At 38.9% G+C, this 24,483-nt stretch overlaps 1 protein-coding gene across 12 annotated transcripts in view; it reads left to right on the plus strand.

Annotated features, from left to right (window-relative positions):
* SYNE1 (spectrin repeat containing nuclear envelope protein 1) overlaps window positions 1-24,483 on the plus strand; it is a 518,607-nt gene that overhangs the window by 140,885 nt on the left and 353,239 nt on the right. For all 12 annotated transcript variants that reach the window (XM_029048032.2, XM_029048087.2, XM_029048053.2 and 9 more), the window contains 6 exons: window positions 3,649-3,786; window positions 9,182-9,346; window positions 14,019-14,131; window positions 14,670-14,838; window positions 20,075-20,171; window positions 21,806-22,008. In XM_029048032.2, coding sequence (XP_028903865.1) covers window positions 3,649-3,786; window positions 9,182-9,346; window positions 14,019-14,131; window positions 14,670-14,838; window positions 20,075-20,171; window positions 21,806-22,008 — 885 coding nt within the window. The remainder of the gene's footprint in view (window positions 1-3,648; window positions 3,787-9,181; window positions 9,347-14,018; window positions 14,132-14,669; window positions 14,839-20,074; window positions 20,172-21,805; window positions 22,009-24,483) is intronic.

Here is a 24,483-nt window from a genome sequence, read left to right on the forward strand (position 1 = left end):
GGAGTTTACAGTTTAGAGGATGTTTATGATTTCAAAAATGGGCTTCCAGACTTGTGGACAAGTGTCCAGAACACAGAGGAGGCTGAGAACTAGTTCCTGTAAGCATTTAAAATCTGGTAGTTATAAACTGGTGTTTAGTCCTGCAAAAAGCAAATCCCCTTCTAAAGGAGATATGACTAAACCTTCATTTTCCAACCATATTCACCTTCTCCTCTGCATCATCTACACACTTGGGTCTGTACCTCTTAAGCACTTTGATATTCATCCCACCTCCAGCTGTATGGCTTAGTGAGTCTCTACTATGGCCTGGACCTGGGAGTCAGAAGGACTTGGGTTCCATTCTGGCTCTGCCACTTGTCTGCTCTGTGATCTTGGGCAGGTCAGTTTACTCCTCTGTGCCTCAGTTCTTCCATCTGTAAAATGGGAATTAAGTCTATGAGCCCCATGTGGGACATGGACTGTGTCCAACATGACTATCTTTTATCTTCACCAACGCTTAGTACAGTGCCTGGTACGTAGTAAGCATTTAGAAAATACCATAATAATAGTAATTATTATGTAGACATCCCTCTACTCTGTCAGTTTCCCTATCTGTAATTTATTTTAATGTTTGTCTCCCCTGTAAAGTGTTAGCTCTTTGTTTACAAACTCTACTGTGTTGTACTCCTCCAAGCTCTTAGTAAAGGCTTTGCATATAGTAAACATTCAGTAAATGACTATTATTCTGGTGTTTAAATGCTAACTATGTGTCAAGCACTCTTGTAAGTGCTGGAATAGATACAAGTTAATACCATTGATTATTTTTATTGTCATCATTTTTGTTTTATTTGTTCTGTTATCTTTCCTCTGTATGTCTATTATTCTCCCACTATTGATTGTGATCCCTGTGGCCAGGAAACATATTTGAATCTAACTTTCTAATATCTAAGATCCCTAAATTTGGGATCTTATTGTGGAATTAGTATTAGTAGTATTGTGGAATGCTAATTTTGGACTACTGTTTATCCAAGCAGTTTATAAATTTATTGACATCTGCTATCAAAACAAATCCTTATTTTTATTGACTGTATAAAACTAGGTGTTTCCTTTCATTTGTTTGGTACCTATTACCTATATGCTTCAGTGAAGACCCTTAGTCCTGGTCTCGCAGGATTGATGAGCAGCCATTTCAGATTAATCTTGTCCTCGTCATTCGTAATTTAGAAAATTTCAATCACAGCCCCATTCTGCCTTTCTAATGAAGCCCAGTATTTTGTTGCTGTCACACAATGTTATTATTAGTTTGATGTAATAATAATAATGGTACTTAAGTGATTACTATATGCCAAGCACTGTTCTAAGCACTGGCGTAGATACAAGTTAATCAGGTTGGACACCGTCCGTGTCCCAGCTGGGGCTCACGGTCTAAATCCTCATTTTACAGATGAGGTAACTGAGGCCCAAAGAAATTAAGTGACTTGCCAAGGTCATACACCAGACATGTGGTGGAGCTGGAATTAGAACTCACAACCTTCTGACTTCCAGGCCTATGCTCTATCCACTAAGACACACTGCTTTTGCTTGAATTATATGAAAATTAGATCGCAGTGTTGAATTTAGGAGTAAGATGCATGTTTGATGTGATGAATGCATCAACAGATGGAGCAGAAGGAAAAAGAGGTAAAGGAATAAATCATTATTGGAGTAGTATAGGTGTGCTTCTAGCAGACTGGATTGCACAAATGCTATTGTAAGCCACTTGTTCAATCAATTGTATTTATTGAGAACTTATAATGTTCAGAGCATTAAGTATAATTAGTGGCTAAGAGCTTGGGCCTGGGTGTCAGAAAGATCTGGGTTCTAATCCCGGCTCTGCCACATGTGTGCTGTGAGCCCTTGGGCAAGTCACTTAACTTCTCTGGGCCTCAGTTACCTCATCTGTAGAATGGGGACAATAGTGGGAGCCCCATGTGGGACAAGGACTGTGTCTGACCTAATTAACTTGTCTCAATCCCAGTACTTAGAAGAGTGCTTGGCACATAGTAAATGATTAACTAGTGCCATAATTAATTATTGTTATTACTAAGTGCTTGGGAGAGTATAATATAACATAGTTGGTAGACATGTTCCTGTATGTCTGCATATGTAAAACATATGATGAGCTTTTGGGAATAATTATTATTACCACCAAAAACATTTATTAGCATTAACCATTTCTTCCTAGTAGGAACTATAAAGAAATAAATGAAGGCATCCTCTTGGCCTAAATTTGGCTCACAATCAATGCGAGAACAACAGGTACATAGAGCAAAGTGTAACATGCATGCACAATGAAAGGTAAAAAAAAAAAAAATTCAAAAAGAGCATCCACTGTACTTGAAGTTATTGCTCAGCCTCCTCCTTGCTGTGGATACAACTGTCCAATGTTCTAAATCTTGGAAAGTCAAATACTCTTACAGAGCTCTTCATTCCTGTAGTGTTGCTGGGAGGAAGAAAAAGAGATCAGTCCAGGTTTGGGCCAGAGCATGGGCATTGGTGTCTCCAGCCTATATCCTACAAGGTTCTTCCCACCCACCACCCCTGAAAGTTCCTCATTTTTCCTACCCTTTCTTAAATTTCTCGCAATTCCCCTCATGTCACTTCTTGCACCCACAAGCTTTTAAAGATACATTTTTATTCAATTTTTGAGTTTGAGCATGCTTGGAAAGAAAAAAAAAATGGGTAGATTTTATGCAGCATCACCATCCAGTTTTCAGGAGAATTTTTTTCTTTGCCAAATGCTTGTTTACTAGTAGTCCTCAGTTGATATAAGAACAAATGTCAGAGTTATTAAAGATACTCAGCATGGTTTAATAATAATAATAGTGGTATTTGTTAAGCGCTTACTATGTGCAAAGCACTGTTCTAATCTCTGGGGGATACAAGGTGATGAGGTTGTCCCACGTGGGGCTCACAGTTTTCATCCCCATTTTACAGATAGGGAACTGAGGCCCAGAGAAGTGAAGTGACTTGCCCAAAGTCACACAGCTGGCAAGCGGCGGAGCCGGGATTAGAACCCATGACCTCTGACTCCCAAGCCTGGGCTCTTTCCACTGAGCCACACTGCCAAAAGAGAAGATTTTGATAAAGTTTCGGACTTAGAGTGATGGTATTGTGTATTGTATTATAGGACAGTACAGTGTGAAATGGTCACACACATAAACACTAGCTGTTGCAGCTTCAACATTAAAATGGCTTACACAAACTTAATTTACTGCATCTATTCTGCATCTGGAGAAAGCTTGAACATTGATGTAATGAAAAACCTTTCCAAGCCTTTACTAAATCTCACACAAAGGATGTACTGCCGATGTGGTGTATTAAAAACTGTTATTAGAAACGATGCCTGTACATTTTTTCACCATGATTGTAAAATCAGAGTCAGCACTTTTAGCATTGCTATTTGATTTCTGTGCGCCTCGTCATCTTTACATTTGCTGCTTTAGCTATAAAGTACTCGATCTCCAACCACTTAAACAGTAAATAAAATTATCGTATTGGAACTCTAGAACTGCTTTCATTAACAAAACACTGATTCTCCTTCTCAATGCAAATTTATGAATCGATCACCTTCCCTCGCTATTCATGTTTTTGACTCATCGTTCTATGGATGCTGTTTTCTTTTCTTAGGCATTTAAACACTTTAGAGTCCAGTATGAAGTGAAGAGGAAACAGATTGAACTTGCAATACAGCCATTACGTAAAGATGGTAAATTGTCTCTTGATCAAGCTATGGTGAAGCAGGCGTGGGATAGAGTTACCTCAAGAGTAAGTTCCTCAAATGTGCATGTTGTTAATGACAGTTCTGACAGCATCTCTTTATTTCTGGGTTACATGTCTATAACCTTTCTAGCTATTTCATTAACGGGTCCCACTGCAACCATCAAAAAGAATAGGTCAGGATGCACTTAATTGTTGAATTATTTAAACCAGGAAGATCAAAAGCTGAGACCAACTATATATTCTTATTGTCAGCACTTTAATCAGGCAGGATCTCCCAGAAATTCCAGTCCACTGAGGGCTTGAAATATGAAAGTGTTTTTGGTGGGTGCCTTGGGAAGGGACTTCAAAAGATTTTTGCCTTGAATTGTGGGGAAAGTGATATGGGGAAGATGATGAGAAGACATTGAGGATCCCACCTGACAGTTAATACTAGATACTGGTACTCTTGGAGTAGAGTGGAATGCTCCTCCAACAGTCACTCTCAAGTTCAGGGAGTATCTTTGCCTGCATCTCTGAAATCAGGGCTCCTGGGACTCTGTCCAGATTTTAGTCAAGACCAGTGTTGATCCAGGTAGTCTACTTGAGTCCAGAGCCATGAGCATTTGATCAGCCCTCAGATTCTGCAGGATCTCCAAGGCGAATGATTGTTTCGGGTTTTTAGGAGCACTTCCTAGTGCTTTAGAGCCCCATGGATTCAATCTTCTAATCAAGAATTCTCTGGGGTAAGTCTTATTAGATGGCATAATACCAAATCATAGCACTTAACCTTCCCTGCTTCTTACTTGACTCATAGGTCAGGTGTAGACTCAGACTCCAGACTCCAGACTCCAACATCCTCTTAATCCCCACCGGGCATAAGAGGTAGACATAAGATTTGGGCATAAATCAGATTTATGTGGATGATCTCCAAATATAACCCCTCCAGCCCTGACCCGTCTCCTTCTCTGCAGTCTCTCATTTCCTTGTGCCTTCAGGACTTCTCTACCTGGATGTCTCTCCAACACCTCAAACTAAACATGTTTGAATCATAACTCCTTATCTTCCTGCCCAAACCCTGTCTTCCCCTGTCTGTTCCATCAGTATAAACAATACCACAGTGCTACCTATCTCATAGCCTTAGCATTATACTGGACTCATCTCTCTCACTCAACCCACATATGAGATGCAGCGTGGCTTAGTGGAAAGAACACTGGCTTGGGTTCTAATTCTGGCTCCGCCACTTGTCAGCTGTTGTGACCTCGGTCAAGTCACTTCACTTCTCTGAACCTCAATTGCCTCATCTGTAAAATAGAGATTAAGACTGTGAGCACCACGTGGGATAACCTGATCACCTTGTATCCTCCCCAGCACTTAGAACATTGCTTCACATATAAGAAATGCTTAACAAATGCCATCATTATTATTATTATTCAGTCCGTCATAGAATCCTGTCAATTCTATCTTTACATCTTCACTAAAATATGCTCTTTTGATCCAAAGTGCTATTACATTGATCCAAGTGCTTATCATATCCCTCTTGACTATTGCATCTGCCTCCTTGGTTACCTCCCTACCTTTAGTCTCTCCTTCCATAATTCACTCTGCTGCCTGGAATCATTTTCTATAAAACCATTCAGTCTGCATCTCATCACTCCACAAGGACCTCCAGTTGCCTATCTACCTTTGCATCAAACAAACTCGTTACAATTGGCTTTCAAGCACTCGATCAGTTCACCACCTCCTAATTTACCTCTCTGATTTCCTACTGTGTTCCATCATGCACACCTCACTCCTATAGCACCAACTTTATCACTGTTCCACGATCTCATCTCTGTCATTGCTGACCACTGTCTCACATTTTCCCTCTGGCCTGGAACTCCCTCCCTCTCCAAATACATTTCTACTCTTTGAGCACTTGATATTCACCCCTCCTTCGACCCCACAGCACTTATGTACATATCCTTAAGTTATTTATAGTAACATCTTTCTCCCCCTCTAGAATGTAAGCACTTTGTGTAACCTGTCTACCAACTGTTGTATTCTCCCAAGAGTTTAGTAGAATGCTCTGCACACAGAAAGCACTCAGTAATTACCAATGATTGATTAGATTAATTAAGGAAAAACAAAGGAAAGCCAAGGCTTAGAGAATGCGGATAACTCATTTATCCAAAGCAGTGAAGTAGCCTGGACTGGAAGTTGTGAGAGCTTTTGGAATATTTTGTTCTCTGAGGGGAACAGAAAGATACTCTTTGGGACAGAGGAGGAAACTAAAAGTAACCTGTAGGGGAAAAAGGGTCATATCCTTAGTGACCAAAGACTCTTCTCCAGATATGTAGAAATGATGCCAATTAACAAAAACCAGTGATCTTTTCAGGCTTTAGTCTGTGATTGCCAGCTCCTGCTTTTAATGAAGGATCTAAGCAAATTTTAGAGGTTGAATATAAGGTGGATTTTTCTCCATAAGCAAGACAGACGTAGTCTAAAAGGTAGAGTAGAGATCTGTTCCCCTTTGAACCATTATGAAAGACCTGGCCAATTTTCCATTATATAGCTGTTGCGGTGAGATTTTTAACATATAATTTGTGTATGTCATACCTGTGCTATATTAGCCAAAATCTTTAGTTTGTATTTTGAAATATATACATATTTTTTCCCAAGCTATGACTTTGTGATAGTCTTCTTATTCTTTTATGGTTATTATTCTGTTAAGTATCATCAGTAATGATTTCTGTACACACCTGTTGGCTGGAATAATTTTGAGTATTTTTCTCCCGCACTTGCATGTGCAACATCAGTACAGTTAATTCAAGGAATATTTAACTCTAAAAATTATGAGCCATATAAACTCTCCACTAGAACTCTGAATTGTTCTTCATGTAGGCTCCTTAATATTTTTGTAAACTAATAAAGTCATATATTTTGTTAAGAATACAATTTTAAAATTCATGAGCAAAAAGCCCTACACCTTAAGGATAGCAGTAGTCAAATGAATATTTGCATTACCATTATGGGAAAAGCGTGGCTTAGTGGAAAAGCTCAGGCTTGGGAGTCACAGGTTGTGGGTTCTAATCCCAGTTCCTCCTTTTAATAGCTGTGTTAGTTTGGGCAAGTGACTTAACTTCTCTGTGCCTCTGTTACCTCATCTGTAAAATGGGGATTAAGACTGTGAGCCCTATGTGGAACAACCTGATCACCATATATCTACACCAGCACTTAGAATAGTGCTTGGCACATAGTAAGCCCTTAACAAATACCATCATCATTGTCATGAAAGCGCTCTATCAGCTCACCCTCTCCTATCTACCTCGCTGATTTCTTACTACAACTCAGTCGACACATTTCATTCCTCTAATGCCAATTTACCTCAATCTTGTCTATCTCACGTCTGACCCCTTGCCCACATCCTCTGTTCTGGAACTCCCTCTCCCTTCATATATGACAAATCATCATTCTTCCCACCTTCAAAGGTTTATCAAAATCATGTCTCCTCCAAGAGGCCTTCCCCAGTTAAGGCATCTTTTCTTCGCCCCCTTCTTTGTCACCAATGCATTTGGATGTGAAGTGTTTAAGTGCTTGATAATCATCTTGCTCTCAGCCCTGCATCACTTATGTGCATACCATTAATTTATTCTGTCCTCTTCACTCCACAGAAACTACCCTCTCAAAGGTCCCCAATGATTTCCTTCTTGCCAAATCCAATGGCCTCTAATCCTAATCCTTCTTGACTTCTCAACTGCCTTTGACATAGTTGACCGTCCCCTTTTCTTGGAAACATTATGCAATCTTGACTTCACTGACACTGTCCTGCTTCTCTTCCTATCTCTCTGGCCACTCATTCTTAGTTTCTCTCGTGGGCTTCTCCTCTTTTTACTACCTCCTGAGAGTGGGAGTTCCTCAGGGTTCAGTTCTGAGTCCCCATCTCTTCTCCGTCTACACCCATTCCCTTGGCGAGCTCATTCAATCAATCAATCATATTTATTGAGTACTAGCTGTATGCAGAGCATTGTACTAAGCACTTGAGAGAACATATTGAAAATGCACATATTTGTTCCCATGACTTCAACTACCATCTCTATGCAGATGACTCTCGAATCTACATCTCCAGCCCAGATCTCTCCCCTCTACAATCTCATTATTTCCTCTCATCTTCAGATACTGCTATTTGGATGTGCTGATGAAACCTCAAACTTAACATGTCCAAATCAGAACTTCTAATCTTCACACTGAAGTTCTGTCCTCCCCGTGACTTTCCCATCATTGTAGACAGTACCACCATTCTCCCTGTTTCACAAGCCTGTAACATTGGCATTATCCTTGACTCATCTCTCTTAAACCAAATATTTAACTTGTCACCAGATCCTGTAGGTTCACAATATCACTAAAGTCCACCCTTTTCTCTCCATCGAAACTGCTACCATGTTAATCCAGGCACTTATCCTTTCCTGCCTTGATTCCTACATCAACCTCCTTGCTGAGCTTCTTGCTTCCTATCTCTCCACTTCAGTCCATACTTCACTTTGCTCCCCAGATCACTAAGCTACAAAACTGTTCAGTCCATGTTTACCCACTCCTCAAGAACCTCCAGTAGTTGCCCATCCACTCTGCATCAAAGAGAAATGCCTTCTTACCACAGGCATTAAAGCTCTCATTCACCTTACCCCATCTAACTTTACCTCCCTGATTTCTTACTAGAACTCACCCCACACACTTCTCTCTTCTAATGCCAACCTACTCCGCATACCTCGATCTTGTCAATTTCACGGACAATCTCTCGCCCACGTGCTGCGTCTGGCCAGGTTTGCTCTCCCTCTTTGTACCCGACAGACGATCACTTTATTATTACGCTTTATTAAGAGCACATCTCCAAAAGGCCTTCCCCGGCTATGTTCTGGTTTCCTCTTCTCCCACTCTCTTGTGTCACTCTTGAACTTGGATATGCACCCTTATGAATAACTTGTATATGCACCCTTTCCTCAGCCCCAAAGCATTTATGTACATATCCATAATTTATTTATTTGTATTAATCCCTTTATCCCCCTCTAGACTATAAGCTCACTGTGGACATGGAACGTGCATACCAACCAATTCTGTTGTATTGTGCTCTCCCAAGCAGTTAATACAGTGCTATGACAACAGAGGCACTGAGTAAACGTAATTGATCAAATGATTGATCAATTATTTTAATGTCTATATCCCCCTTTAGTTGGTAAGCTCCTTGTGGTCAGGGAATGTGTCTGCCAATTCTATTTTACTATACTCTCCCAATCCTTTAGTACAGTGCTCTATGCACAGTATGTATTAATTAAATATGGTCGCTTGAAAACTTCTGCTAAATTGCTTTCTTTATGCCCAATATGTATATATGCCTTTAAAATCAGTTGAAATTAGTGTTTATTTTCATATTTGTTTAAAATGTATCTAAGATGTCTCTCTACTCACACTTTTCAATTTTTCACTTCAGCTCTTTGACTGGCACATACAGCTTGATAAATCTCTTCCTGTGCCGTTGGGGACTATTGGAACCTGGCTTTATCGAACAGAGATTGCCCTTAGAGAAGATATAGTCATTCAGCAGGTCCATGAGGAAACTGCAAACACAATACATCGCAAGCTCGAACAGCATAAGGTACAGTCATAAACCCAACAAGTTGAAGAATGAGCTCACCAGAAGTATGGCCTAGTGGATTCATTCATTCATTCATTCAATAGTATTTATTGAGCGCTTACTATGTGCAGAGCACTGTACTAAGCGCTTGATAGAGCATGGACCTAGGAGTCTGAAGGACCTGAGTTCTAATTTTGCCTCTGCCACTTATCTGCTGTGTGGTCTTGGGCAACTCACTTGAATTCTCTGTGCCTCAGTTATCTCATCTGTAAAATGGGGATTAAGAATATGAGCCCCGTGTGGGACGTGGCCTGTGTCCAACCTGATTACCTTGTTTCTACCCCAATACTTAGTACAGTGCCTAGCACATAGTAAGTACTTAACAAATACCATAAAAATGTACCATGACACAAAACTGTATCCATATATGGGTAATGGATGGGGGACACTCCTTTTTCAAATTTATGCTGCTCCTTGCTCTCTTTTACGATCGTCCTGGTCTTTAGATGATTTATTTTTTACCACTTTCTGAAGCAGCCTGATTGTGTTTTCAAAGGAGGTTCTTTTCTCTGTTAGCCCTATTGTGATTTTTATATTTGAGACTATCCTCATGATTGAAGAACTGCAGAAAATTAACTGAAAAGAAGGAAACCTTTACCTTTGTGTTGAATATGCCAACATTCATGGCATGGGCTCATGTTCAATTGCCATGTAGTAAAGGACTTATCCTAACACTAGATTTACTTCAAAGGTAAAATACTATTTTGATATGGTGGATCCTGACAGAAGCACTGAATTCATTTAAACAGTGTAAGAGATAGATGATCTGTGGTGTTCTGAAATTGTAAAAGATGAACAGGTGGACTAAAACTCTGGTTTTCCTCGAAACTCATAATTCATTTGAGAAACTTACATTTTAATGTGGTACTCTGGAGCCCAAGCAAGGACTTTCAGAATCTTCAAAGAAAGCCTAAATAATAATAATGTGGATTTAGTCAAATCAATCAATGAAATGTGATGAACACCTTCTCTTGCTCTCCGACTATACAAAGATCACAAATCTTGATATGCATAATTGAGAAAAAAATATATGGCTTTCTGGCTTTTATAGATCATATATACCTCAAAAGCAGGGTCTGAAGTTGTACCTTAGGAGGTGGTATGAATCTATATACTCTCTGGGTGCTCAGTAAGCTCTTGCTTACTTGGTGTGTACAAATTCTTTCCAGAAAATCTATACCCTGTTAACTTCACACTCTCAGCATCAAGTGCAGGCACTTAGAAGTTTGTATAACTCAGCAACTATAGATAAAAGCTAAATTGATTGAGTAAAACTATTTCTCTTAGAAAGTCACAACTCTTCAGGAAACGGAAGAGACTGTGATTACTTCCTTCTTGTCCGGAACTGTTGGATTGTTTCTGAAGGAATCTTGAGGAAAGATATTTTTTGTCTCTGTACCCTTCAGATAGTTCTCCTTGTGGACATCTCTGAAAATTATTCTAAATCACAAGTATGAGGGATATTGTAACATAAACATGTGGTGTGTTGTCTTTTTCCATATCTTTAGTGCCTGGTATCTAGGAAGCACTAACAACTACCATAAAAAGTTGGTGCTTTATAGGTATTTTGTTTGTGGAAAAAATGGTAAGATGCTTGAAAGTGATCAACTAGATCTTCATATAGGTAAACATTATAAGTAGGTAATGGAAAATTTTGTGTTCTAGTCCTGGATTCCTAATATTTTCATAATTCCAATGTTAAGGTGGCAGGAATTATTTTACAGGTACAGAAATACCACAGACTGTTAGTTCTTCTCAGAGCAACTGCAACCCTTTCAGGGAATCATCTGTCAATAATTGTGGTATACGTTAAGCACTTACTATGTGCCATGCCCTGTACTAAGTGCTGAGGTAGATAACAAGTGAATATTGCCTCATCAACATTGCAGCTTCTCTGAGTGAGCAAACCCCAAACTCTCATTGCTCTGACTGTTCTTGAAAGGTGAATGAAGAAGCACAAACTGTGACTGTGGAGAGTTCCTTGTGATTCTTCCTCTTTTGTAGGGCTGGCCCCTTGTGAACTCTGGCAGATGCTCCCTGAGAAGCAGTGTGGCCTATTGGAAAGAGCACAGGTGTGGGACTTAGAGCACCTGGGTTCTAATCTCACCTGTAATATTTACTTGCTGTGTGACCTTGGGAAAATGACTTAACCTCTCTGTTTCTCAACTATAAAATGGGGATTTATTCCTATTCCCTCCTACTGACACTGTGGGGCCCATATGAGACAGGGACTGTGTCCAACCTTATAAACTTTTATCTACTTCAGCATGTAAAACAGTGCAAAAAATAAGTGCTTCCAAATACTGTACTCTTCTGTCCTGTCCAAGTCAGGCAATCCATGGTCCTGAGACTAAGTCTATTGATAGATGGCAGATATATTCCCTTGGATTAAATAGGGAGTCTTATCTATTACATCTATTAGGTTGATAATGACACCTGGCTGGAATTGTGTTCTTAACAAAATATTCAGATGGAATCTATTTTTAAGATAAACATTATTACATGAGATAAATAAGCATGGTTCTTGTAGTGAAATAGAATTTAAACATTTTAATGTTGTGTGGGAATTTACAGGCTTTTAGTTTAAAAATTTGCTTTACAAGCAAGCTCTGCTCATTCAAAATCCTTGTGGGCAGGGAATACGTCTACTATCAGTTCTAATGTAGTGTAATCTCCCAAGTGCTTAGCACAGTGCTTTGCATCTAGAAAGGGCCCAGTAAATAGCATTGATTGATTTGATTCCATTTTTTGAGGTATTGTTCCTCAAAACACTCTTATTCCTTTACTACTAGGTTAGAGGCCAAGACTCTAATTACATCCATTTTTTGTGTATATAAGCACCTCACCTTACCATGGTATAGAAAATAGGTGCACCCCTGGTTTCTCTCTGTCAACAAACACCCACATACATACACACAAATAAATAATTTCTTTTGAATTCAAAACAGACAGCTAGACTGTGAAATTCATCAATGCATGTGACTGAAATGGCCAAAGTGAACATGTAGTCCCAAACGCACTGTGGATCTTTATTGTCGTAATATGGGGCCCACAGACTACATTCATTCATTCAGTCAGTACTATTTATTGAGTGCTTACTGTGTGCAGAGCACTGTACTAAGCACTTGGAAAGTACAATTCAGCAATAAAGAGAGACAGTTTCTGCCCACAAAGAGGTTAAAGTCTAGAAAGGGGGAGACAGACATCAAAACAAGTAAGCAGGTATCATTATAAATAGAATTATAGACATATGCACATTAAAACAAGTAAACAGGCATTAGTGTAAATAAATATAATTATAGATATGTGCCTATATACACAAGTGCTATGGGACGGGGGGGCGTTGAGCAAAGGGAGCGAGTAGGGGCGATGGGGAGGGAAGGGGGAGCTGAGTAAAAGGGGGGCTTAGTCTGGGAAGGCCTCTTGGCAGAGGTGAGCCTTGAGTAGGGCTTTGAAGAGAGGGAAGTGTGATTGGTGGATTTGAGGAAGGAGGGTGTTTCAGGCCAGAGATAGGATGTGGGCCAGGGGTTGACCGCGGAACAGGCGAGAATGAGGCCCAGTGAGAGGGTTAGCACCAGAGGAGTGGAGTGTGCTCCCTGGGATGTAGAGGGAGAGAAGGGAGGTGAGGTAGGAGGGGGCAAGGTGATGGAGAGCTTTGAAGCCAATAGTGAGGACTTTTTGATGATACAGAGGTTGAAGATTTTTGAGGAGGGGGGTGAAATGCCCAGAACACTTCTATAGAAAGATAATCTGAGCAGCAGAATGAAGTATAGACTTTAGTGGGGAGAGACAGGAGGTTGGGAGGTCAGAAAGGATGCTGATGCAGTAAGGATGCTGATTATAAGAATGAAGGTAGAATACTGTCTAATTCCTCTCCCTGGATCCTTATTCCATGGGCAAGATAGATGTGAATAATGAAATAAGTGAGAGCAATCACTGTAATAAGCATCAAAACCTTGATGACTGAAATACATATGATACAGCAGTAATGACCCTGTCAGGGTTCGTTCATCATTCAGTCATATTTTTTGAGCACTTACTGGGTGCAGAGCACTATGCTGAGCTTTTGGGAGGGTAAAATATAAGAATATTGCCAAATAGAGTTAAATAGGAATCAGATTCTGTATTGTATTTTCATTTTCATATATATATTCTGATAGATTCCCCAACAATCCACATTTACAAACATCTTAAAAGCACTAGTGGGAAGAATTATGAAAACATTACAATAAGGAGTTAACTTTTGCGTGGATATAAATGTTACAAATACTCAGTAAGCCACAGTGAGGGAAAAACAAAAGAAAAATTAGAATTCTTTTTGGCTATCGTATTTTCCTCTTGTTTAGTCACACGATCGTAAACTAGATCATGTTTCTTTAAAATTCTGAAATGTAGTGCTGTGCAAGTGTCATGTGTATTAAAGGGTGCCATAATTATTAGACCCAGCTTTAGCACAGTGTTCTAACACAGTAAGTGTTCAAGCTTCTGCACAAGGTTTTTTAAGATAGGAATTAGACTGCAGGCATATGTGGCAACATGATCAAATTTTCGCATGCATTGACTCATCGATGCAGGCTTAACAAACAGTCTTCTTAGCCTACTGTGAGCATTTTTTTTCTTTGCATTGTATCAGGATCTGCTTAAACACGTAGATGGCCACAAAAAGGTATTCCAGGAGATCTACCGGACTCGGTCTGTTAATGGAGTCCCCATTCCACCTGAGCAGCTAGAGGACATGGCTGAGAGGTAAGAAATATTTGGCTTTAAATGAAACTCTTGTCTCCTACAGAACAAGGAAATGCTTGTTGCTTGGTGGGTTTTTTTAGCACATCTCTTGAAAAATCAGAATGAAAATGGGGGAACAGGAGCAGATATCAATGAAAGAAATAGCAAATATGTGAATAACTTAAAAGAGGGAATATAAAAAGTCATAATGAAAAATATGGATATGATTTTTCATGTGCTGCATTATTCCTCTGTACTGCAAAGAACATTATGTAACATTGCAAAAGCTGCTTATGAAAGAAACAGATGAAGGATGAGTTGGCAGGGAGACAAACCAAATTAGAGATCTGAATTGATTATTTGTGCCTTTAAATAGGCAGACCTGAATTAGGAATACAACTAATTCTTGATCCTCAAAACTGATTAACTGTAATAAAATATTTCTTAAATCATTGCACCAGATTAACGATTGGTCATGTTTAAGATGTAACAGGTAGTGCAGCATCATTCTGTCTGCATGAGGGTACATACTTTAAATTGTAATATGTTTCAATTTTAGGTTCAATATTGTTTCGTCTACATCTGAATTGCACCTAAAGAAAATGGAGTTTCTCGAATTAAAGTACCGTCTGCTCTCCCTGTTAGTGCTTGCAGAGTCAAAGTTAAAATCCTGGATCATTAAGTATGGAAGAAGAGAGTCTGTGGAGCTACTTTTACAAAATTACATTGTAAGTTGTATTAAAATAGTATTCATTCCACACTCAGATTAAGTTCGTAAGCACAATATCATCTTCAACTTTCAACCTTTCTGAATGCCTGATGGAAAAAAGAATTCCAGGTGAATTATAAGAAGGCCATTTAAGAATGCTTTTAAGTAAAATTGACTTTTAATCCCTTGGAAATGTTCAAAAATGAAAATGATGACCTCAAGTGCCTTGGATATGTATGCATGTACTATATTACAGTTTAATGTTGCGCCACCCAAATTTCAAAAAAGGTGTGTCTATTATATATCCTAAAAGATAGTAGGTAAAAAATTAGGAAGCACCAATTGCCAATATATTATATAGATTGAGTAAATATAATTAAAAGTCATGTCCATATCTTTCTATAACCAAAATGGTGCTGTATTCCTAATACCTAATGCTATTATTTACGATCTACTCAATATTCATTTCCACAAATTGAAGTAGCTTCTGTAGTGTTAATTTTCACTTCCCCATTTTATCAAAAGAACATGTCCATTTCAAATTTAGTCATAAAAACATTTTAAGGCCATCAGCAGAAGTTGGTTAAAAATATGAATTTTAATTAAGACATGCAGCTTTTAAAATATTTGGTCAAGTAAATTTCCATGAAAACCTGGGAAGAGGCCATTTAGCTCAATGAAAATGGGTTTCAATATTGGGTTTCGAAGTGGTTTTAATTGGCAACACATTACTAATGTACCTACTTACTTAGAGACAATGCTTGAATTGTTGGCGTTTGTTTTCTCTATAAACATCATCAGCCTGGACTGAACAATTCCTAGTTAATTTCATGAATGTCCTATTTGTCAATTTGGATCATTTATAAGGGAAAAATACTGTCAGGATAATTCTCTTTGGTTATGGTTAAATTTCAGAAGATTCCTATCATTGTCCATGAGTCTGTCATGGCCCAAATCCCACTTTTCCAATACTCAACTGGTGACCCTAAAGTGGCTTTTCAAAAGAATCAACAAGGTACATAAATCTTGAAGAAAGCGTTTAAAAAATTGAGCAGAAGGAAGGACTTAGCCACTTTTTACAGGCCTGTCCTAATACACATCTATAATAACACATCTCTGTTTGAAAGTAGAGCTGAGAGCAAGAACGATAGTGGTTGCAGGTGGATTGAATAGCTGAAGCTGCTGTTTGTCTTTTTCTAAGACATATAGGGGAGTGGTGTTGGCTGGCAACAGAGGCTACCAATTCTGGGAGATAATTTGGAAAGGGGAAAGGGGGAAGGGAGGCTTTTCCTGTTCCATAGCTCATAGAGGAAGTGGGTTTATTCTAAATTCACTGGATACTTTTACAACCTTTTGTTTCACTTTAACTATTAGCACAATGAATGGTTAAGAAGATAATAAGAATATAACACCAAGATAATAAAATATGATAATCTGATAGAGGAGCAGCATGGTCTAGTGGATAGAGCATGGTCCTGGGAGTCAGAAGGATCTGGGTTCTAATCCTGACTCTGCCACTTGTTGGCTCTGTGACCTGGGCAAGTCAGTTAACTTCTCTGTTCCTCATTTACTTCATCTGTAAGATGTGGATTAAGACTGTGAGCCCCATGTGGGGCATGGACTGCATCTAACCTAATTAGCCTGCATCCAACCTAGTGCTTAGTACAGTACATTCCAAGTGCTTAGTACAGTGCTCTACACATAGTAAGCGCTCAATAAATACTATTGAATGAATGACACATAATAAGCACTCAACAAATACCATAAAGAAAATAAAACCTTAACAAAATAACAGATGCCTTTATAAATTCATTATTATTGTAAAAATAATACTTTTGTTCACCAGTCATAATATGGTATACTAGAATGGCTACCTTTCTCCCAGTGGGACATGGAATTTTAAATTACTTTGTTTCCTCAAAATCATTATCTAAATTCAAGAGTGGCTTTATGCATATCATAATAATTCAGAGAGCCACAATATTTTTCCTAGCCTTTTTTCCAATCTCTAATTCACATAGCATTTAAGAATTCTTGTGCTTAAGGAATATAAAGAAAGCTTTACTTCTGGCAGTTCCTCATTCCTGAATCACAACAAGGTGTTTCAGGTATTTTCATCTATTTTAGGGCTTGGCACAGAACCATTTTTCTAATGAGAAAATTCAAGCTACTATAACCATAGAGGCCAATGAACGGGTTTTCCATTAGTGGCATGTTCATTCAGTGCTTGCTTACTGAATCAAGCCTGAATGATACGTGCAGCCTTATTAAACTGCCTTAACAATACAAGCAATTCCTACTGAAGATCACACGTCGTGTTCTATGAATTTTCTTGGACCCCTAGCATATTTTCAAGAGATATCCTGAGAATGACCACCCATAAGTGTAATCAATATATTTTTCCAGTTTCAAAAACTATTCAGCCCTATAGTGAAGCTACTCTATGAACACCAACAGTGAAATTCAGAAAATATGGGTTAACATTGGCACAAAACCATTTTCCTATTTAGAAAATTAATTGAATATTGATCACTTGTTCAAGTTGTTTCACATATGGAAAAAAAAAACTTACTGTTTGTGAAGCCCTTTGTTAAATGGAGGGGAAGATTCAAATATAAACAGATCAGACATAGTCCCTGTCCTACATAGGACTCACAGTTTCCCAAGACACAGAAGTTAAATGGTCGAGGATTAATAGGATAAGATGTATTGAGGGTATCTCAAAGGTAGGAAATATATACAAGCCTCATTACATTTATCATTTATGCATGAATATGAATTTCACATAATTAATGGTTTCTTTAGATCTGGGTAAAAGAAACTGAATCTGAAGGTTAACAACTAAGAATTTCAAAGACAAAGGGTATCTAGAGCTATGTAAGACATCCCCCAAACTCCCTAGTTTTAGTAGATCCCTAAATAGACAAATAGACAAATAGAGATATCCAAAGCCTACTATTTCCTTTGCAGTGTCCTATACATTTTTTTTAAATGAACCCAGTATATATGCCAACAATTCTTTGTTTAATGAATTACTATAGCTTCTAAAAAGAGAACTCCACATTCTCAGTGTATCCTTTCAAAGATGATGACATTCTCAGAAGCACATCTCTGAGAATCATCTGAACCAAGGTTAATCTAGAAGGCATGTAATTTCTTCCTTTTTGATTATCTTTACCCTTAAGATCCTGCATATCATAAGTTCTTTCTATTTCATGGAGGAACAAAAGTTATGGAAATACATTCTCAGATTTCTGACTGTTCACTATCTGTCACAGGCTTGACTACTGAATCATTCTTATTGCTAATATCCTTGATCCCAGTCATTTCCCTCTCCAGTCCATATCTAACTCTTCTCCGGATTTCCTTTTGAAAAATGTAACATCTGCACGTGATTGATGTCTCCTTTCTTCTTAACCCCCTGCTCGAATTATCTAATTATCTCCCCTTAAAGCAGAAACTCCTGACAATTGGTTTTAAGAAATCAGCCCCCTGACTTAGCCTTCCAACTCCCTTCTTCCATTAAAATCTTCTATTTTTCTTTCCATTAAAACCCAGATCACACTCTTTGTTCTCTCAAGCTAACGTACTCACTAGGTTTCTTTCTTGTCTCTCCCACCCTGTTCCTGTCTACTACCTGGAACAACCTCCTCCTTCATATCTACAATTCTCACTGCTTGCCCCATCCTCAAAGCTCTTCTGAAATCAGTTTCTCCAAGAGGCCTTCACCAACTGATTTCTAATCTCCCCACTCTATATATCCCTAACTGAGATGTTAGCAATTTCACATTGCATCCTCAAGTACTCATCACCTCTTTCACACTTGTGTACTGACCTTATCTACTATTCCTTCCTCCTATCTGTGATTTATAGTCTGTCTCCATGCTAGGCTGTAACCTCCTTGAGGACAGGGATCATGTCTACTAATTCTTTTGCACTCCCCTAAGCACTTAGTACGGTGTTCAATGAATGCTGCTGATTGATTGATTCAGTGTGCTCTCATATTCCAATTCTGACTTGAGTGAATGCCAAAACTAAAATGGTATATGACTTGTTAAGTTTTAATTTTTCTCCCCCTCTAGCCATTAAACTCCTTGTGGGTAGGGAGTATGATTACCAATTTTATCATATTCTCTCAAGCTTTTGTACAGTGCTCTGCACAGAGTAACCATTCAATAAATGCCATGATTGATTGATACTATCAAATTGGTTCAATATCCTCGTTATTTAGTTCTTTCCATAAGACAGTGATTATCTGGGGCACATAATGCATTTGGATCTGAATAATCATGCCCTACATGGTTTTGATCGAATATATGATATATGGTTACTGAAAACCACTGTAATTATTTCTTAGAGTGATATTATGGCCTATAATGCTCCACTGATTTTCAGAAATACATCTGGGTTTAGTGACTCTGATATTTGGAATACTAGAAATATCATACTAATAATATAATAGAGAAATGTAGTCCACACATTTTTTACATATTTAATAATAATAATAATAATGTTGGTATTTGTTAAGCGATTACTATGTGCAGAGCACTGTTCTAAGCACTGGGGTAGATACAGGGTAATCGGGTTGTCCCACGTGAGGCTCACAGTCTTAATCCCCATTTTTCAGATGAGGGAACTGAGGCACAGAGAAGTTAAGTGACTTGCCCACAGTCACACAGCTGCCAGGTGACAGAGTCAGGATTCAAACCCATGACATCTGACTCCCAAGCCCTGGTTCTTTCCACTGAGCCACGCTGCTTCTCTATATATTCCATATATAAAGCTGTATTTTGTGGTAAGGGAAATGTTTGTGCACTGCAGCATTTTGTTTATGATATCAGTAGTCCACCGAGGAGTAGCTTAGAATGAATAAATGTTCAGAGCACACAGACATTTGGGAATCAATATGAATACTGCTGTTAAAACTCAGTGGAAGAAGTTGGAAATGTACCCTCATTTTGGTGGTGTTTAATTGCAAGGCCTAGGAAATTTCAACCTTTTCCTGTCATTGAAGCAAGCAGAGGTTTCTTGCTGAATTGAATTCAACCAGTGGGCACATGAGCACATGAAAATACAAATAGAAATATTTTGATATGGAGTAGGAAAAAAGCAGTAGTGTACTTAACCTCTTTTCAGTTCCCTCCTCAAAACAAGAGACACCTTAAAATCCCAAATCTTCAGAAAAATAACCTTTTTTTTAAATCTCCCACAATAATGTTCTTGTACCATTTCCTGACTAATTTCCCCTTTTCCAGTCTTTTATAGAAAATAGCAAATTCTTTGAGCAGTATGAAGTAACGTACCAGATCTTGAAACGGGCAGCTGACATGTATGTCAAAGCAGATGGCTCAGGTAAATATAAAGAGAATATCTATCTTCTGGGATGAACAGGATGGTAATCTGTTGTGACCTTAATCTACCTTCATGATGCTTTGCAGATAACAGATTTGGAACCTAGTTCCACTGGTGTCTTAAAATTGGATTTGCTGTGCCAGCCCCACAGCACTTATATATACTCATACTCTACTGCCTTCTCTATTTTTCATACATTTTGATGTCTATCTCCTCCCCTAGCAGGAATTGTGTCAACCACCACTAATACTTGTGGTATATGATTAAATGCTTACCATGCGCCAAGCTCTTTACTAAGCATAGGAGTAGAAAACATGGGACTCACATTTCAAGTTGGAGGGAGCAGAGCTATTGAGTAACCATTTTGTAGCTGAAGCAGCTAAGCAACATAGTAGTTAAGCCACTTCCCTGTGGTCACAGAGCAGATAGGTGGCAGAGCTGGGATTAGAACCCAGATTCTATGACTCCCAGGTCCTGTCTGTTTCCATGCAGCTTCTAGGCCACTCCTGTACTTAGTGTACTATATTTAGTACAGTGTGTTGGACACAGTAAATATTTAATAAATATGATTGAGTGCTGCTGTGAATAGTTCAGTGCTCTGCACACATTAAACACTTAATAAATGCCAGTGATTGATCTATAGTTAACTCTTCTGGGATCTGACAAAATTAGACCCCTGTGAGCTCCTGTATCCCCTTTTAGGGTCTCATCTGGCGAGTTTCCAATACTCTACCAGTCTTGACTATGGGAGGGAGAGTTGAGCCAGAGGCATGCCCTTTCCATTCCTAGCTTGGACAGTGGCTAGCAAGGAAAAGCAATCTGCTACAAGTCAAAGCTCCCCTATGCTGGGCCATAGCGGCATGGGAGAGAGTTTACTGCATGGAAGGAGGCAGTGGTAAGCCACTTCCATATTTTTACCAAGAAAACTCTATGGATACAATACCAGAACGATTGCAGATGGAGGTGGGGCGTTCTGGGAGACGTTTCCAGGGAATCACTATGGGTCAGAGGCAACTCGACAGCATAAGACAAATGCCTCTGTATATTTTGTGGTTGGAATACTTGGGACAAATCAGTGTACCAATTTCAGGGAAATCTTGCCCCAGATTATGAAAAAGAAAAACATGAATCACAGAAGTGTCCTTTTTTAGCATGCTTTTGTATTCATTTTCTAATATAGAGAAGAAAGGCTATGATTTTTATGAAAACTGAATTGAAAATTAGTGAGAGGTGACATGTTTGGGGCAAAGATTAAGATAGATAAGGTTTTCCTTGAGGGCAGATATATGTATTGTACTTCGGTAATCTCCCGGAGAATCTAATGCAGTATTCTGATATACATCACTAGAAATTATGCCTCAGTAATCCTAATTGGCCTTTAATGATAGATCTGATATATCTCAATTCCTTTCTAGATAATTCAATATCAGATACAAATTTGGAAAATTGATAAAATATTATTTTTTATGTATAACAATATTGTAAACCTGAAGAAGATGGACTTTAAGGGTGAAAAAAGTCTTATTTAAGATTTCATGACATAATGGTCATTTAGACTATGTTCGTGTGATCCCTGCAGGCGTCAAAAAATATCAATCCTGTTTAGACATTCAATTTTGCTGCTTTTATTTCAGTGGAAGAAGCAGAGAACGTGATGAAGTTTATGAATGAAACTACTGCGCAGTGGAGGAACCTGTCAGTAGAAGTAAGAAGTGTAAGGAGCATGTTGGAAGAAGTCATTTCTAACTGGGACAGGTATAGCAGTATTGTAGCCAGTCTGCAAGCGTGGCTAGAGGATGCTGAAAAAATGTTAAATCAATCAGAATATGCCAGAAAGGTAAGATCAATTCATATAATCAAATAAACTTTGTGAGGATTTATGAAAAGAATCAAGTCACAGTGCAGTGCACAGTTTCAGATTATATTGCATGTGGAGTCTTAATATGCTTTGAAAATGGCATTCAAGAATGATTGATGCTTCAGATTGTTTGCATTTTTATATAATCAAGAATGAACAGTTTTTATAGAAAGACTGATCCTCCTCTTTTTTTTTTTAATGGCACTGGTTAAGTGCTTACTATATGCCAGGCACTGTACTAAATGCTGGGGTGAATACAAACTAATCAGGTCCAACACTGTTCCTGTCCTATAGTCTTGATCTCCGTTTCTCAGATGAGGCCACTGAAGCAGAGAAGTTAATAATAGTAATAACAAATACCACAGTTATTATTATTAAGTGCTTACTGTGTTGCAAGTACTGTTCTAAGCACTGGGGTAAGTACAAGGTAATCAGGTTGGACACAGTCCTTGTCCCACATGGGGTTCACAGTCTTAATCCCTATATTTTCCAGATGAGTTAACTGAGGAACAGAGAAGTGAAGTGACTTGCCTGAAGTCATACAGCAGACAAGTGGCAGAGTCGTAATTAGAACCCAGGTCCTCATGACTCGTAGGCCTGTGCTCTACTAGTCCATGCCGTTTCCTTCTTTTTGTATACAGTAAGAATGATTAAATGTGGTTCTTACTGCACATAGGAGAGCCTTAAATATATGGCCTTCTGGCTGGAAAGAGGTTGCTGAAGGAGCTACATCTCTCGAACTATTCTCCCCACCAGTTGTAGAATGGTTAGCTAAGCAGCAGATTCCCTGATGACTTTGTGACTGCTGAGAATGGAGAAATCTGTCAGCTGATAAAGAAATGGTTACCGTTGAACTGAACCCACCCTTCACTGTGGGTGAGAGCTCCCTCCACTAATCAGGCATCTTGTGACAACAAACACTTATCATGCTAGATTGTAAGCTCCTTATTTCTACCAACTCTGTTATATTGTACACTCCCAATGCTTAGCACAAAAAGCTCAATAAATGATGGATTGCAAGCAGATTCTCAAGAGGTCAACCTTATGGAAAAATCAAGGGATCAGTGACAGCCTCCATGATCTCAAAGGGGTTGGAGTTGATCAGAAGTGCTTGCTGCTCTTTTAACCATATATATGTATGAGATTGGGTCAAATTAATTCCCAAATTTCCATTCACCCCCAGTATACCAGGCAAATTTCCATATACCATGTGGGTAAACTTCCTCTGGTTGGGAACTAACTCTCCATTCATATCCGACAGATCATCTCTCTCCCCACTTTTACAGCCCTCCTAAAAATTACACCTCATTCAAGAGGCCTTCACCAACTAGGTCCTCATTTTTTCCCATTCACCTTCCCTTTAATGTTACCTGTACAAATAATAATGATAACTAATCATAATAATTTCAGTATTTAAGTGTTTTCTATGTGCCAAGCTAATAATGTTGGTATTTGTTAAGCGCTTACTATGTGCCGAGCACTGTTCTAAGTGCTGGGGTAGACATAGGGGAATCAGGTTGTCCCTCGTGGGGCTCACAGTCTTAATCCCCATTTTACAGATGAGGGAACTGAGGCACAGAGAAGTTAAGTGACTTGCCCACAGTCACACAGCCGACAAGTGGCAGAGCTGGGATTCGAACTCATGAGCCCTGACTCCAAAGCCCATGCACTTTCCACTGAGCCACGCTGCTTCTTCAGCGTGCAAGCTAGACTGTAAGCCCATCATACGGCAGGGACTGTCTCTATCTGTTGCTGACTTGTTCATTCCAAGTGCTTAGTACAGTGCTCTGCACATAGTAAGCGCTCAATAAATACTATTGAATACTAAGTACTGGGGTACATAAAAGATAATCAAATCCCACATGGGGCTCATAGTCTAAGTGAGAGGTAGAACAGGTGTTGAATAGATGATTTTGAGGATGAAGGAAGTGAGGCAGAGAGACGTTAAGTAGCTTGCTCAAGGTGTCACAAGCAGATCTGTACTACTTAAGAACTGGCTATTCCCCTATCCTCAGCCTCATAGCACATATTCCCTCATCAGCAATTCATTTTAATGTCTGACTCTCCCCTCAGCTCACTGTGGGAAAGGATTGTATTTACCAATTCTATTATCTAGTTCTCTCCAAGAGCCTCCTTCAGTGCTCTGCACACAGTAAACACTCAGTAAGTACTAGTCATGGATTGATACAACCCTGAAAGATGTCACGGTTCTCACACTCAGCAGGACCGGAGAGTTAATTTTTGACCATAAGATTTTGTCTCATTCTTAACTATTTCAGTTTGCCCTGACCAGGTTGGAGGCAGGTGAAATAATCCACTGATGACCCATGGTAGAAGCAGTTTTCCTTATCCTTCTAATTTGCCTCAACCTTCATATACATTGAATTCTCTACATGTAAGCTCATTGTGAGTAGGGAGCGTGTCTACCAAATCTGTTATATTGCTCTCTCCCAA

This window comes from Ornithorhynchus anatinus, chromosome 2 (genome assembly GCF_004115215.2).
Source record: "Ornithorhynchus anatinus isolate Pmale09 chromosome 2, mOrnAna1.pri.v4, whole genome shotgun sequence".
Lineage (NCBI taxonomy): Eukaryota > Metazoa > Chordata > Mammalia > Monotremata > Ornithorhynchidae > Ornithorhynchus > Ornithorhynchus anatinus.